This window comes from Cherax quadricarinatus, chromosome 28, assembly GCF_038502225.1.
Source record: "Cherax quadricarinatus isolate ZL_2023a chromosome 28, ASM3850222v1, whole genome shotgun sequence".
In the NCBI taxonomy this organism is placed as follows: Eukaryota; Metazoa; Arthropoda; class Malacostraca; order Decapoda; family Parastacidae; genus Cherax; species Cherax quadricarinatus.
The window spans coordinates 28,354,970-28,372,006 of NC_091319.1; the positions used below are offsets into that span (position 1 = coordinate 28,354,970).

A 17,037-nucleotide genomic window follows, 5' to 3' on the forward strand; every position below is an offset into this window, starting at 1 on the left:
AGTAGACTATGAGTCTCTCATTTTTTTTTTACAAGATCTTTAAGTGCCTGTCTTTGCTTAACACTTAAAATATTTTATCACACAATCTATATCCTTCGCGTGACTTCTTTTTGCTGTCTCCCATTTCTGTTACACAGTATTTATATTATTAATTAAATTTTATCATCCATCTATCCATTAGGTATTACTCATTATATACAAGTAATCCTGAAGAAATTTAGTCATTTTACTTTACAATGAAGCTGATATTTTTACATCATCTGCAAACATATTCATATAATTATTTATTCCTTCGTGTTAATAAGAATATAAGATAAGAAAGAAGGAACACTATAGCAGGCCTACTGGCCCATACGAGGCAATTCCAAGTCACCTACTGGCTTAAGCCACTGACCCAACCTAGTCAGGTCCAGGTCGCATCCACTTAAGGAAGGAGCAAGGCATAGGACCTATTAGCACAAGCTAGTCAGGTCCAACTCACACCCACCCACACCCACTCATGTATTTATCTAATTTATTTTTAAAACTACACAACGTTTTAGTTTCTATGACGGTACTCGGGAGTTTGTTCCACTCATCCACAACTCTATTACCAAACCAGTGTTTTCCTCTATCCTTCCTGAATCTGAATATTTTCAACTTAAAACCATTGCTGCGAGTCCTGTCTTGGACAGATATTTTTAGCACGCTATATCCATTCCTTTTATTTATTCCTGTTTTCCATCTATACACCACAGTCACATCCCCCTAATTCTATGCCTTTCTAGAGAGTGTAGATTCAGGACCCTAAGTCTGTCCTCATAGGGAAGATTTCTTGTACGTTTCCCAATGCATTTATATCCATTCTGTAATATGGTGACCAGGACTGTGCAGTATAATCTAAATGAGGCCTAAATGAGGCCTAACGTGAGGATTCCTATTATTTATGCTTCTTGATATGAAGCCAAGGATTCTGTTCGCTTTATTGCGAACACTTATTAACTGTTGTCTTGGTTTAAGATTACTGCTAACCAGAACTCCTAAATCCTTTCCGCAATAAGTAATATTAAGATCTGCATTATTTAGTTTATATGTAGCATGGTTATTTTCCTGTCAAACGCTGAGAACTTTGCATTTGTCTATAGTAAACTGCATCTACCACTACGTCAGTCTATTCAAATCTTCCTGGAGTGCTCTAATGTCCTCATTAGAATAAATTAGACGGCCTATTTTGGCGTCATCAGCAAACTTGTTAATGTTGCTATGTATTCCTTCATCTGTGTTGTTTATGTAAATTGTGAATAGCAAGACTCAAGAAATCGTAATGACACGATTGCAGACAAACCATACCCCCGGCCGGGATTGAACCCGCTGTCATAGAGTCTCAAAACTCCAGCCCGTCGCGTTAGCCACTAGACCAGTTTTGAGACTCTATGACCGCGGGTTCAATCCCGGCCGGGGGTATGGTTTGTTTGCAATCGTGTCATTACGATTTCTTGAGTCATGTTGACGGCAGTGAAGGAACTTGAGCTAGAGTTCGTCACGGCCACGCTAGCTGGAGATTCGTCTGTAAAAACTTGCATTTGTGGTCACAGTGGTGCTTGTGCTAACCTTCCTATGGTGTAGAAATATACCTAGTTGGATGAATCTTATTGTGGCTAGCTGGTCTAGTGGCTAACGCGACGGGCTGGAGTTTTGAGACTCTATGACTGCGGGTTCAATCCCGGCCGGGGGTATGGTTTGTGAATAGCAAAGGGCCCAGCACTGACCCCTGTGGAACACCGCTTATGACGCCCCCACGCTCTGATTTCTTTCCATTTATACAAACTCTGCTGCCTGTTTGTCAATCACGCCTCTACCCAGGAAAAAAATTCTCTTTCTGTCCACGTGCCTTAATTTCCCTCAATATCTTCTGATGTGGATCTCTATCAAAAACCTTACTGAAGTCTATATACACAGTATCATATTAATTACCATGCTCTACCTTCTCAAATACCTTAGTGAAAAAAAGCAGGAAGGCCCCTTTGTAAAACCGTGCTGAGATTCATTAATCAATTTATGCCTTTCAAGATGGCTACAGACTGCCTCGGCAATTGCTGATTCCATAAATTTTCCCACTATGGAGGTAAGGCTTATTGGTCTACAGTTCGAAGCTAGGGACCTGTCTCTTGCTTTGTAAATAGGTATTACATCTGCCATGTTCCACTTCACTAGCACTGTGTCAGTTTGTAGTGATATGTTAAAAAGTTTAGCCAAAGGTTTGCTTAGTACTCTTTACTTTCCTTTAAAACCCTTGCAAACAGTTCATCAGGCCTGGCAATTTGTTAGGAGGACCATGTCACTAGTTACTCTAATCTTGCATAGTTTATTATCGTCCTGTTCTACATATTTTTTTCTGGGATTTCCCAAGTATCTTCCTGCGTAAAAACTGAGAGGAAGTATTAAAAATTTCACACATTTCCTTATCGCTGTCAGGGATCTGACCTGAGTTACTTTTGAGTGGGCCTATCTTGTAACTAATCTTTTGTATACCTGAAAGAACCCTTTTAGATTAGTCTTCGAATCCCTTGCGACTTTAGCCTCATAATCTCTCTTTGCTTTTCTTATTCCCGTTTTTATTTCTCTTTAATTTAATATATTGATTTCTTAACTGCCCATCCCCTCTTTTGATACGACAATATATGCCTCTTTTTGGACCAATGAGAAATTTTAATCTATCGCTTATCCATTTGGGATCATTTTTGTTTGATCTAATTTCCTTACTCGGAACAAAAGTTGTCTAGGCAGCTAGAACTATGCTCCGAGAAAGTCATATTGGCAACCATCACTATCTTCCTGACTTATAGTCAGGTCATTCCAATTCAGCCCACCCAAGAAATTTCTCAGTCCTATGAAATCGGTCAGGCGGAACTCTGGGACAGAGACTTGATTGCTGTTATTTGGATAATTCCATGATATATTGAAACTAAGTGATTTGTGATCACTTTCCCCCTTGCTCATCATTAATCTCGAGATTATTAATTAGTTATTCTTTGTTGGCATTAACCAAGTCAAGCAGGTTGTTTCCTCTAGTTGGTTCTGTCACAAACTGTTTTGAAAAACAATCCTGAATCATTTCAAGAAAGTCACTAGACTCAAGATTTCCTCATTTGTGCAAGTACATATCCTTTCGCTACTCCACTCGTGAGAACTCACGATGGCATTTTTCCCATAACTATTCGCACTTTTCTCTTAAACAGAACGTTTCTCATCCATTTTAAAGTTAATGTTTATTGGGTATCTCGAAAGGAAAATTTAAGTGGTTGCCAGAAAATTTTTTCCTTATTATTCTTTTCGTGTCTTCCTCCAACTTTTCGTGTTTCTTTCGCTCATAACTCGAGAAAGCCTGATCCTATCGGCTTCAAATTTTCAACACTTATAGCACGATTCTCGGAACAATTGGCATGCGCACGTAGCCTATGATCAAAGTTGCTGAACCCATTCTTAGAATCCTGGAACACTCCTATAACTTCCCAAAAACTCAATAGCAAAGCTTCAAAGTTAAATTCAAGTACGTAGATGCATTTTTGCCCAGTTTTTTTTTTTTTTTTTTTTTTTTTTGCCAGATAGTGTGATATTTTCATTCCCGCTAAATCAGGTTAAATAAATTTCAGTTTACTTTGAACGGTCTCAATGTTTAATTGCTAACCCGTCTTACCGCCTGAAAAGCACCCATTAAGTTTGTTTGTATACAAGTAAATTCGTCAATTTACCTCTTCCAGTCTCATAACCCCGTATTGCATAACCCCCAGAACACTGGGGTTATGTAATACGGGGATTCCATTTTCGGATCGAACATTGACCGAAATGCTTCTAATTCCTCCTAGGTTTAAAAATTGCCCCGCTATGGTAATTGAAAAACATTGCATGTGACGGTATTTTGAAGCTATTGCACTTGATAATGTGATGGTGTCTGAAAGATATTCTATATAATCATGTGTGAAATCCATTTTATGAAATGGTACACCAAATGTATCTTATATGACTTATATGAAAGCCACCCTATGTGACGGTACATGAAAGCCATCCTATGTGATGGTGTTTGCCAAGAAAATAATTTTGCTCCCACAATGTAACTAATATTCAGATTGTGATATCTGCATACATGTACTGTAATTATACTCCCTTTATAATGTGTTTTTATTCCAAGAAATTAGAGCTACTCTCCCTTTAGTTGAATTAAACCTGATTACCTCTCAATCTCTAAAAGCTCTATAACACCTATGGGTTTGTGTAAGAATGGTATACAATACCGACAAGATGAAATTAAGACACGTGTGCAACATGTCTTCAAGTTATGTCCTGGAATTTGTATTGATAAAGCCACTGGATGGCGAAACGTCTACAATAAAGATACCCAGATGTTGCACATGTGTCTTAATTTCACCTATGGGTTTAAAGCTACCAGATGATTTTAACATTATAATAATGATATAGATGCACTCATTTTGATAAATAAAATATAATGTATTATATGATGTTTCTGTTTCTCCCACAGGTGACGTTCTTCTATAACAATTCACCGGACGAGAATTTTGGACGAGTAGCTCGGACGATAGTGAAGACACTGCCCAGCCACAACATCACTCTTCTGGCCACCAAAAGCTGGGCAGCCACCTACCACCACGGCTACGATAACAACCCCTTTGTCACTATGCTCCAGGAGACATACATGGACTGCAGAAGTGAGTGAGAGGGAGGACGGAGGAGAGAGAGGATGAGAGACGGGGAAGAGCAAGAGGGAGAAGGGACGAGACAGCGAGAGCGGAGGAAGAGCGGAAGTGAGAGGGGAAAAGACAGGCATAAAGCGGGAGAGGGAGAGCAAAGGGGAGAGTGAGAAAGAGATAAGTTCCTGGTTGAATGGATGTATACCTGCAATCAGTGATGAACAATTGTGGCAACAAACCTTTGCATTTTCAACCACAAGAAAAACTCAGCAACATATGCTGTTGTATGTCTGTCGTCTACCTGTCTGTCTGTGTCTCTCCCCGTCTGCATCTGTCTCAACCTAATATAATTTGGTCTTACCGTTGCTGTGATTACCTTAATTATATTTGATAATGATTTATTTTCATCAACAAAACGTAATGTTCCCTAATGTTTAAAATTAATCTTCGCAGTTGTGACAATAACATGCTCTCTGCCAATTTGGTAAACCATCCCTACCCACTTTATCTGATTACACTACTTGGCAGATGACAAATGACTTTATCCAAAACATTAACATGAGATGTGCAAAATTTTTTACTATATATGAATTTTTCCAGATATTAGCATTACACATTCTTATTGATTCATCTACTTATATATCAATAACAACACTGCACTAACCAAGGACTCGAATCCATACTGCTTTGGCCTGCCTCATGGTGGGCGAAAACACATGACTCCCTAATCCACTAGACCATACGATCCTTAAGAGTAGCACATCCAGCGGAACTGGATGTTGTACTCGCTACCCAAGGACACCATGACGCAGGCCAAATCAGCATGGGTTCGAGTCCTTGGCTAGTGCAGTGTTATTGATCAATACCACTCGTTCGTGGTTACAATAATATAAAAGACTGCTCGTTGTACTAATACACCAAACAGGGACTAGAATGAAATTAGCCTAGAGTCATCCACACCATCGTGTGTCCTTGGGTAGAGGGTACCACATCCAGTTCCGCTGGATGCGATTCTCTTAAGGATCGTATGGTCCAGTGGATTAGGGCATCATGTGTTTTCGCCCACCATGAGACAGGCCAAAGCAACATGGGTTCGAGTCCTTGGCTAGTGCAGTGTTGTTATTGATCAATACCACTCGTTCGTGGTCACCATAATATAAAACTACTTATATATGTACGTGGGAAGAATAGCAAACATGGAAACAATAAATAAGGAAGTAAAGTGTATCTGCCAGAGAAGAACACGACAGAATCAGTGTGGTCTGATAACATATATTCTTGAATACAATGAGACAACCGGGAACCTGAGGAAAAGAGTTGCCAATGATCTTCAGCGAAACAATTTAGCCTTTAAGTGGCTGTCTTGATCCTGGTGAAGGGCTCTCGATCAAAGGAAGTGAATCTACCATCCTTTACCTTTGATCAAACATAATTAAATTCCATTCCTCAGATGTGTGACAGGAACGATTTTATTGCTTTCTTATGAATAATAATTATATAATTTTCATTTTAGTCTCTAGTAACTGATAAAAAAAGGGGTTACTAGACCTAAGATCCGGCATTTTAGTCGGCTTCTACGACATCCATTGCTTACAGAGGAAGGACTCTAACCTACTTCATCATGGAATTTAAAATGAAGCACTAAAAGGACGAAAACTCGTACGAAATTTTACTGAAAATCAGATGCGCGTTCACAAACACGCACATATTTGCAGGATCACCTTCGTGTATAGTGTATACTAGATAACAGTCGTAGTGGCGAGATGTATCTGTTATTTTACATATTAATGGAACAGAAAAAAAACAGTAATCTTGCAAAGTGTGAAACATTTAACGAGTTTCTATTTCACACACTTTTAGCAGGAGAGTAGCAAGACTTCCATGGTGGAGTGCTGCTTTTCTAAGGTATGTGAATTGCTTATTTCTAAACTGCGTGAAAACCATCATAAATTTTCTAGAATATCATTATGTTAACTAGATTCGCGGACTGAAGTAATAAACAAAAAATTAACATAATGGAATAACAGAAATGGAAAAGGGCTAATTGGTAAGAAGAGATAACAGGATGAACAAGCGTCACCAATGTCTGCAGACTTACGAATGATAGTGAGGAACATTCAAATGAGAAAATACTACAGGACGATGACACACTACAGAACTGGTAAAAATATTTGTATGTAAAAGAATTCAGCCTCAGCAAATGAAACATAATAAGAATCGGTGTAAAACACACAATTAGATGAACTGAAGCATAAGTCACCTTACTAGTATAGATAATAATAGCGTACAAAAATATGATAGAATTTTAGATTCCTGTTCACGGTATAGATAATGTTGATCCTCGAATATGACTCTTCCATATGGATTTCTCACCTTTGAAAACATTAAAAAGAGCTAGTGATAGTACAAGAGATTTACGACCACGTAAGTACATCAGATGATGAACAGGTGATCCGGATTATTTTTATGTTCATATACAGATGTCATAAACGAATGGGTAATACATCTCCTGGAAAAAGAAGGTAATGAGTTTTTATCCAAGAAAGGGAAATCATGCTCCAATTCCTTGGGTAATGAACTCTTCAGAATCGTTGTTTCACACGAAATGTCAAAAGCAATGAGGGAAAAATAATATTGTCTTCACGTTTCAAAGAGAACAGAAAGAGGACAATAATTAAAATAATAATAATTAAAATAATAATTTTACTAGTAGAAGGTGTTGAGCACATGTAAATAGGTACCAAACTTATAAGAATGAAAGAATACATATAAAAAAAATTAAAGATGCAACAGGATTATCATTTAACGCAGCTCACAGAAAGGAGTTAATATACGTCATTCATATCAACACAAGGGGGGGGAGGAGGGAGGCTAGTTTAAATATGATAATTATTGCTTAAAATCTTTGATATCAATATTTTCGTTATGTTCACATTGATTTCCTCAGATTATGGGAAAGAAAAATTTCTTCTATACATATTCGGCACAAAACATTGTTGCTGAATAAGGCAAACACGGAAAGCACTTGTATGTCTAAACACTACTCATAGATTTGCCAGACGAGTATTTACTGAAGCAGCTGATGTGCATCTCAGGTGACGTGCCCGGTGCAATACTAATCCCGAGGTCTTCCTTTAGTGAGTTTTGCAGTCTTTGCACCCCCCTTTCCCCGGTCCCAAGTCTGTACTTCGTCTGCAGCGTTCTTTATCCTTCCTTAATTTTATAACTTTGCACTTGATGGGTTATATTCCAGGAGCCCTTGTCAGATCACACCTGCAGTCTGTCCAGATCCATTTGTAGTGTTTCCTGGTCCTCATGTGCTTGTATTCCCCTCGTTAGTTGTACGTTATCTGCGAACCGATGTACTTGTAACTCTATCCATTCCATCAGGTAATTAGTACCGTTCTTGGAACTAATCTTTGTGGAACCCCTCTTGTCGGACAATCACTCATTGCGTCCTTCCTGTTAGGTATGCTTCTCTAGCTTTTGTACCTGTCTTTTGCGCGATATGTAAAAAGTCTCCCTACGCTCTAAGAATATTCAGCCTACCCACTCCTTTCTCTCCTACCTTACTTCTGTTACCTTGTTAAACTGCATTAGGTATGTTAGGTAAGATTTACCATCTTCAAACCATGCTAGTTATCGTGTATGAACTCAGTCCTTTCTAGGTACTTCATACTATGCATATCAGTGGTACTGGGTTGTCCGCCTTCTGCTTAAAAATTAGGACTACATTTGGTGTCTCCCACAGTTGCCCAGTGTCGACTGATTTGTTGAAAATTGTTACTACTGGCACACACACTCCCTCTGCTCTTTCTCTCAGGACACACGGAGAGATATTAACTGGTCCTATTGCCTTCGAGGTATTTAACTCACACAATAGCTTCTTCACCACTTCCCCAGATATATGAACTGTGATTTTGAAAAACCGGCCGAAAATGGCGAAAAAAGCTTTTTCTTTCAAAATGGAAAATGGCTATGATGATCATTTGCAAGAACCAAAATTGCACTCCATTGTTTTCCGTCCCATCCCGGGCTATATCTGATTACATTCATCAGATCCTTTCCCCGATGGGACTATTAATGAAAGTGTACTTCACGTGCACCACTGTAGACAACTCACTGGTGCACTCTGCTGTTTCGGATCGCCGGTACCCATTTTATCTCTTCTGAGAATTCCTCCCTAAATTGCTTTCTGAGCTCCTCAGGCTTCCTGGTCATTGCTTGTGAGCTCTTTTCATTCTTCAAACTAATTATCTGCTCCTTTAATGTTGTCTTCCTCCTGATGTTCTCTGTTACAGCTTTGGGTCAGATTAGGCTTTTTGATGCTATGTCATTTTCAAATTGTAGTTTAGAGTCTCTCTTCTTACCCATGCATATTCGTTTTTGGCTCTCAGCTTAATTCCTTGTTTTCCTGAGTTTTTTGTCTTCTATATTTTTTCCATGCTATAGCACATTTAGCTTCGGGCTCTCTGCACCTGTGGGTAAACCATGGGTCCACTCTGGTCGTCATATTGTTTATTTTGCTTCTGGGTGCGAATTTCTCCTCTGCCTCCCTGTATATAGGCGATTGTGTGTACTCGCCTAATTGTACTCGCCTAATTGTGGCTGCAGGGGTCGACACTCAGCTCCTGGCCCCGCCTCTTCACTGATCGCTAATAGGCCCTCTCTCTGCTTCCTGAGCTTTGTCATACCACGTCTTAAAGCTATGTATGGTTCCTGCCTCCACTACATCACTTGCTAGGCTATTCCATTTCCTGACGACTGTGTGGCTGAAGAAGTACTTCCTAATATCCCTGTGACTCGTCTGAGTCTTCAGCTTCCAGTTGTGACCCCTTGTTTCTGTGTCCCCTCTCTGGAACATCCTGTCTCTGTCCACCTTGTCTATTCCACGCATTATTTTGTATGTTGTTATCATGTCTCCCCTGACCCTCCTGACCTCCAGTGTCGTCAGTCCGATTTCTCTCAACCTTTCTTCGTAGGACATTCCCCTGAGCTCCGGAACTAGCCTTGTTGCAAACCTTTGTACTTTCTCTAATTTCTTGACGTGCTTGACCAGGTGTGGGTTCCAAACTGGTGCTGCATACTCCAGTATGGGCCTGACGTACTCAGCGTACAGTGTCTTCAACGATTCCTTATTAAAGTATGGGAACGCTATTCTCAGATTTGCCAGGCGTCCATATGCTGCAGCAGTTATCAGGTTGATGTGTGCCTCCAGAGACGTGCTCGGTGTTATGGTCACCCCATGATCTTTTTCCTTGAGTGAGGTTTGCAGCCTTTGTCCACCTAACTTATACTCTGTCTGCAGTCTTCTTTGCCCTTCCCCAATCTTCATGACTTTGCATTTGACAGGGTTAAATTCGAGAAGCCAGTTTCTGGACCACGTGTCCAGTCTGTCCAGGTCTCTTTGTAGTCCTGCCTGATCGTCATCCGATTTAATCCTTCTCGTTAGCTTCACGTCATCTGCGAACAGGGGCACTTCAGAATCTATCCTTTCCATCATGTCATTCACATATATCAAAATGGATCAGAGAATACCCTGTGTCGAAGGCCTTCCTGCAGTCCAGGAAAATGCAATCAACCCACCCCTCTCTCTCGTGTCTTCTGTTACCTTGTCATACAACTCAAGATTTATGACACAGGATTTGCCTTCCATAAATCCGTGCTAGTTGTTGTTTATAATCCTGTTTCGTTCCAGGTGCTCCACCACTCTCCTCCTGATATTCTTCTCCATGACTTTGGACACTATACGTCAGAGACACTGGTCTGTAGTTTAGTGCCTCGTTTCTGTCTCCTTTCTTATCTGTGTGTGTGTGTGTGTGTGTGTGTGTGTCTCTGTGTGTCTGTGTATCTGTGTCTGTCTGTCTGTGTGTCTGTCTGCACTCACCGTGCAATATTAATGTAGAGTCTAGTTTCAACTTCTTGTTCTGCTTCTTAAACCGTAATTACTGGCAATCTTGGTACCTGGTTTATTGGGCCATAACATCAATACTTGAAACTGTGTGTAAAGTTTGTTTCCATCACTTCCTCGTCTTACTCATTCTACCTCTTTATCACCTTCATACTCAACAAGTATGTCTTAACAATTTCGTAGCTTGTGTGTTTTTAACTTTAGCTTTTATCTATGCCCAACCGCTACTGTACCTAGCATACCTGTCACATACAAGGTCCATATCTTCTCTTTTATATCTGGTTTTTCTATCTTCTAAAAATGTCAGGTTCATCTTCAGTTTCTCCGTAAAGCTCAGTTCCCTCAACTCTCAGGGAAGTTTTGATACAAACCTAAGAACCTTCTCTAATATACTTGACCAAGTGTGAGTTACATATATATATTGTTAGTATAAATCGCTTATCGAGTGCTAATCTATTTTTTTTTTTCATGTTAAGATCCATGATAGTAGCTCTGATATTTGTTATGCTTCGATGTTCAATATTTTGTGTAGCTCTGAGAGAAGTTCCGTGTGATGTTTACCACGAGAATTGTCGTCTTGAGCAATTGTTATAGATTCGACTCTATCTAGTTGTAAGTTGTATTTGATCTTATTTCTTGCTCCCTGATTTGCATAACCTTGCATAAGTTTTGGCTAAACTTCAATGACCACCTTTCTAGCCTGTTCAAATGGTCTTGTAGCCTGTTATTATCCTCTTCCACTCTTAGCTTTAAATGTAAACAAAACAGCGACATGCAGAATTCATTTCCATCTAGCAGGTAATTTATATATATTAACAAACTATAATTTACATAAAGTAAGAAAAACTCTGTATTCGACACTTTTCCATACAATTTTGCTCTTTGCTTATACCTCTTTGTGGTTTTAATAAAACCAGAGGCCCTCGCTGTATTTCGCATTTCTGCACCTCCTGGTTGGAATGAACCCATCCTTGGCCTTCTGGCCATGTCTGGCTAGGCTGTCATCTAGTATATTCTCTGATTATTCACTTTTCTATTACAGTATTTAAGAAATGTCTCATCCCTGTATAGTCTCTTCCATTGTAATCTTTTTTTTTTGTTTACCTTCCTTTTGAATCAAGTACCACTTCTAGTGGTAATCCATATTCTATTACTTCTGCATGTGCTTTCCTTAAGGTGAAAACTCAATCATATTGTCCTGACTCGCACAATCTCTATAAATATGTCCTTATTGTTGAATTACAATATAAAAAAATAGCTTTGCATTGGCTCTTACCATTTGATGTATATTTGGTTCTATTTTTTTTAAATTTATCTTTGTATCGTGTTGTTCAATGGATGACTGTCAATCCCAGGTGCCCAAGGCGATATTTCTTCTGTTATACACGCTACTCGATGAACTCTGCCGACGTTCAAGATTCTCAGCACATCAAAACTCTTACTTTATAGCCATACCCATCGCCTCTTCTATTCTTTCTTTCTCTGTGTATATTGGTCACACCCTTAGAAATTCCAATGGTGTAATAAATATAACGAATTTTTGTTTTAGGGAGAGGTAACGTTTGTCCACCCCCATGAACCAGTCATTCCAGGTACATTCACTGTAGCCAAAGCTCCATAAGTTTCAAATGACAAACCATTGTTGCAGCCGTTGCATAATACGCATTATTTCGTTAAGAAATTGGTCAAGGCAATGGACAAGGACCATCCGGCGTTCAGATACTTGTTAGGAAAGTTAACCAAACTAAGTGAGGAGGTGATTAATGAAGGGTCGTATAACACCTGGGAAAAGGAAGAATTTTGTCTTGATCTAGGGATTGGGAGAATAAATCTAGTTCTCTGGATCAAGCGCTCTTCACCGGCATCCACTCGTAGTGAGTTTGCCAGCTCAGGGCTAAATGATTTATAGATGGCACAGACAGATGTTGAGTTAGTAGCTTTGCACTCGTTCAAGGATATCTGCAGTGAGTTTCTTGCCAGACATAGACATCAGCTACAAGGAGCCAGTAGATCAACTGCTGCAGCGTTACCAGTGACTGGGCTGCAACGTTACCAGTGACTGGGCTGCAACATTACCAGTGATTGGGTTGCAACGTTACCAGTGATTGGGTTGCAACGTTACCAGTGACTGGGCTGCAACGTTACCAGTGACTGGGCTGCAACATTACCAGTGACTAGCCTGCAGCGTGTCACTCTAACTGCATTTCCGCTACAAACTTTTGCTTTCTCACTGTTGGTGTCAGGAGACCAACCAACCACATCCAACATACGACAGAGTGGACCTATACATATTTTATATGTTTGTTTTGCTTATTGATATTATGTTATTCTTCACACACGTGAGAAAAAGTCTCTTTAACGTATACTAATTATAAATCATTATATTTTCTTCTTTCACATTAGTTGAATACGGGAATTTTGTAAGATCACTGAGTATTTTTTTTTTAATTGTTCTATACATCTGCATTATTTTTTTTTTCAAGAAAATGTAAAATACTTCTCAAAAAGTGTTTTTATATTCTTAATCAGCATAGCTGATAGTGTGAATCAGAAAACTAATAGTGCTTGCACATTATTAAAGCTTAAATATTATTTTATAGTGTTATAATTCCAAAGAATTTGTCTCATTGATGGTTATAATGATTTATTAACCTGTTACCCTGTTTTTAGCATATTATTATTATTGTTCGTTAAAACATCTTCATCTGTATACTATAATCCCTTTATCAGTCATTTTGTGCTAGGTCTTCCGCTTCTGTTGCTGCATGAGTATCGAAGGCTAGGAAAGTTTAAAGAAAGTACTGGTGTTTTTAAGAAGTATAAGCATCTGCTTCCTTAAAATTCAAGAAATGACGTTAAGAACATAACATAAGAAAGAAGGAACACTGCAACAGGCCTACTGACCCAAGAGGAGCAGGTCCATGTCCCCCCCTCAGGATTAGCCCAATGACCCCCCCCCCCGGATTAGACCAATGACCCACCCAGTCTGGTCACCTCCACTCAAGGATGGAGCACGACACCAGACCCAGCAGCACAAGCTAGTCAGGTCCAACTCACACCCACCCACACCCACTCATGTATTTATCTAACCTATTTTTAAAACTACACAAATTTTTAGCCTGAATAACTGTACTCGGGAGTTTGTTCCACTCATCCACAACTCTGTTACCAAACCAGTGCTTTCCTATATCCTTCCTGAATCTGAATTTTTCCAACTTGAAACCATTGCTACGAGTCCTGTCTTGGCTGGAAATTTTCAGCACGCTACTTACATCCCCTTGATTTGTTCCTGTTTTCCACTTATACACCTCGATCATATCCCCCCTAATTCTACGCCTTTTGAGAGAGTGCAGATTCAGGGCCCTCAGTCTATCCTCATATAGAAGATTTCTGATACATGGGATCATCTTTGTCATCCTCCTCTGTACGTTTTCCAGAGCATTTATATCCATTCTGTAATACGGTGACCAGAACTGAGCAGCATAGTCTAAATGAGGCCTAACCAAGGATATATAGAGTTGAAGAACAACCTGAGGACTACTATTATTTATACTTCTAGATATGAAGCCAAGAATTCTGTTAGCTTTACTGCGAACACTAATGCACTGTTGTCTTGGTTTTAGATTATTGCTAACCAGAACTCCTAAATCCTTTTCGCAATCAGTAGTATTAAGATCTACATTATTTAGTTTATATGTGGCTTGGTTATTAAACTGTCCAACATTTAGAACTTTGCATTTGTCAATATTAAACTGCATCTGCCACTTCTCCGACCATTGCATCAGTCTATTCAATTCATCCTGAAGTGCTCTAGGGTCCTCTTAAGAATGAATTGAACGGCCTATTTTCGTGTCGTCAGCAAATTTGCTTATGTCGCTATTTATTCCCTCATCTATGTCGTTTATGTAAATTTTGAGCAAAAACGGGCCCAACACTGACCCCTGAGGAACACCGCTTGTGACGTGCCCCCATTCTGATTTCTCACCATTTATGCAAACTCTCTGCTGCCTATTTGTCAGCCATGCCTCTACCCAGAAAAAAATTTCTCCTCCTATTCCGTGTACCTTAAGTTTCCTCAATAGCCTCTGGTGTGGAATTCTACCGAAAGCCTTACTGAAGTCCATATACACAATATCATATTCAATACCATGATCTACCTCCTCAAACACCTCAGTGAAAAGAGTTAGTAAATTCGTAAGACAGGAACGCCCCTTTGTAAAACCGTGTTGAGATTCATTAATCAATCTGTGCCTGTCAAGATGGCTACGAATTGCTTCGGCAATTATTGATTTCATAAATTTTCCCACTATGGAGGTAAGGCTTATTGGTCTATAGTTCGAAGCCAAGGACCTGTCACCTGCCTCGTAAATAGGTATTACATTTGCCATTTTCCACTTATCAGGCACTATGCCATTTTGTAGTGATATGTTAAAAAGATAAGCCAAAGGTATGCTAAGTTCCTGTTTATATTCCTTTAACACCCTTGCAAACAGTTCATCAGGACCTGGGGATTTGTTAGGTTTTAGCTTCTCTATTTGTCTGAGGACCATGTCACTAGTTACCGCAATCGTACATAGTTTATTATCCTGTTCTACATAATCTATTATTTCAGGAATATCGCTAGTATTTTCCTGGGTGAAAACTGAGAGGAAGTAGGTATTGAGAATTTCACACATCTTTATCACTGTCAGTGATCTGACCAGAGTTACTCTTAAGTGGGCCAGTCTTGTCCCTAAAATTACTTCTGTATACCTGAAGGAACCCTTTTGGGTTAGTTTTTTGAATCCCTTGCGACCTTAGCCTCATAATCCCTTTTTGCTTTTCTTATTACTTCCTTTATTTCTCTCTTTAATTGAATATTTTGATTTCTTAACTGCCCATCCCCTCTTTTGATACGCCTATATATGCCTCTCTTTTGACCAATGAGATGTTTTAATCTATTGGTCATCCATTTGGGATCATTTTTGTTAGATCTAATTTATCTACTCGGAACAGCGTCATACTGGCAACCAAGATCACCTACCTGACCCGTAGTCAGAACATCCCAATTTAGCCCACCCAGGTAATTTTTCAGTCCCATGAAGTCGGCCAAGCGAAAATCTGGGACAGAGAATTGATTGCAGTTATCTGGGTAATTCTATGATATATTGAAACTAAGTGATTTGTGATCACTTTCCCCAAGCTCATCATTAACCTCAAGATTATTAATTAGTGAATCTTTGTTGGCAAGAATCAAGTCAAGCAGATTGTTTCCTCTAGTTGGTTCTGTCACAACTTGTTCCAAAAAGCAATCCTGAACCGTATCAAGAAAGTCACTAGATTCAAGATTTCCTGTCATATTGTTCCAATCAATTTGTCTAAAGTTAAAATCTCCCATTATCACAACATTTTCATATCTAGATGCCTTATGAATTTCGTCCCATAACGGCTTACTGCACTCCCTATCAGGTTTGGGGGCCTATAAATCACACCCAAAATTAATTTGTCACGTCCCTCGAGAAACTGTAGCCAAACAGATTCTGTGTTCGATGTTTCTAATCTTATATCATGTCTAAGACTGCAATTTAAATTTTCTCTGACTTACATCGCCACTCCACCACCCTTCCTGTTGACCCTATCAGTGTGGAATAGTTTATAACCCTGTATGTTGCATTCAGAAGGCATTTCTCTATCTTTTAGGTTGAACCAGGTCTCTGTTATACCAATAATATCTATATTACCTGCACTTGCAAGTAATCTTAGCTCATCTATCTTATTTCCTAGATTCCTACTGTTTGTATAGTAAACCTTAAGGGAGCTAGTCACTCGTTGCCCTCTACTATCTTTCTTTGATGATCAATTCGCTGTATAGCCCTTGTGGCTTAGCGCTTCTTTTTTATTATAATAGTAATTTGATGATCAATTGATTTGCCATTACTAGCAACTTTATTTTGAATATTGTCTTTTAAACATATCCCTGAGGTATCCCGGTAATAACTGCTGTTTTTAACCCTAATGCTGCAGCCTGATTGTTTCCCACAAACACCCATACCTCTATAATCTATCAGTTTAAATTCCTAGACAAGTCATCAATTACCCTCTCAATTGAATTGGCTAATGCAACCACTCCATCCCCAGAGAGATGAACCCCATCCCTTCCATACATATCACGTTTGTCAAAGAATAGGTCCCAGTTATCAATGAATGGGATTGCAAGTTCACAACACAACGCAGCTCCACACACCTGTTTGTGGTGATATAACAAAGGCTTGCACAAGATAAATAATTATTCACCTCTGCTATGGTAACAATACGTCAACAACCGGAGTGTATTTTTTTTTTTTAGTTCACACACACAATGTTAAAAATGGAACAGTGTTAAAGTCCCCTTAGAACAGAACCTCAAATGATTATAGTCCGAACATGCTGAATGCATTCACTAGGATCAAACGGCACTAAAAT

The 17,037-nt window shown here is 39.2% G+C and overlaps 1 protein-coding gene across 1 annotated transcript in view; it reads left to right on the forward strand.

Annotated features, from left to right (window-relative positions):
* LOC128693163 (guanylate cyclase 32E) overlaps window positions 1-17,037 on the forward strand; it is a 150,712-nt gene that overhangs the window by 115,033 nt on the left and 18,642 nt on the right. Inside the window, exon 3 of the mRNA XM_070089545.1 lies at window positions 4,517-4,703. Within this exon, the coding sequence (XP_069945646.1) occupies window positions 4,517-4,703 (187 nt within the window). The remainder of the gene's footprint in view (window positions 1-4,516; window positions 4,704-17,037) is intronic.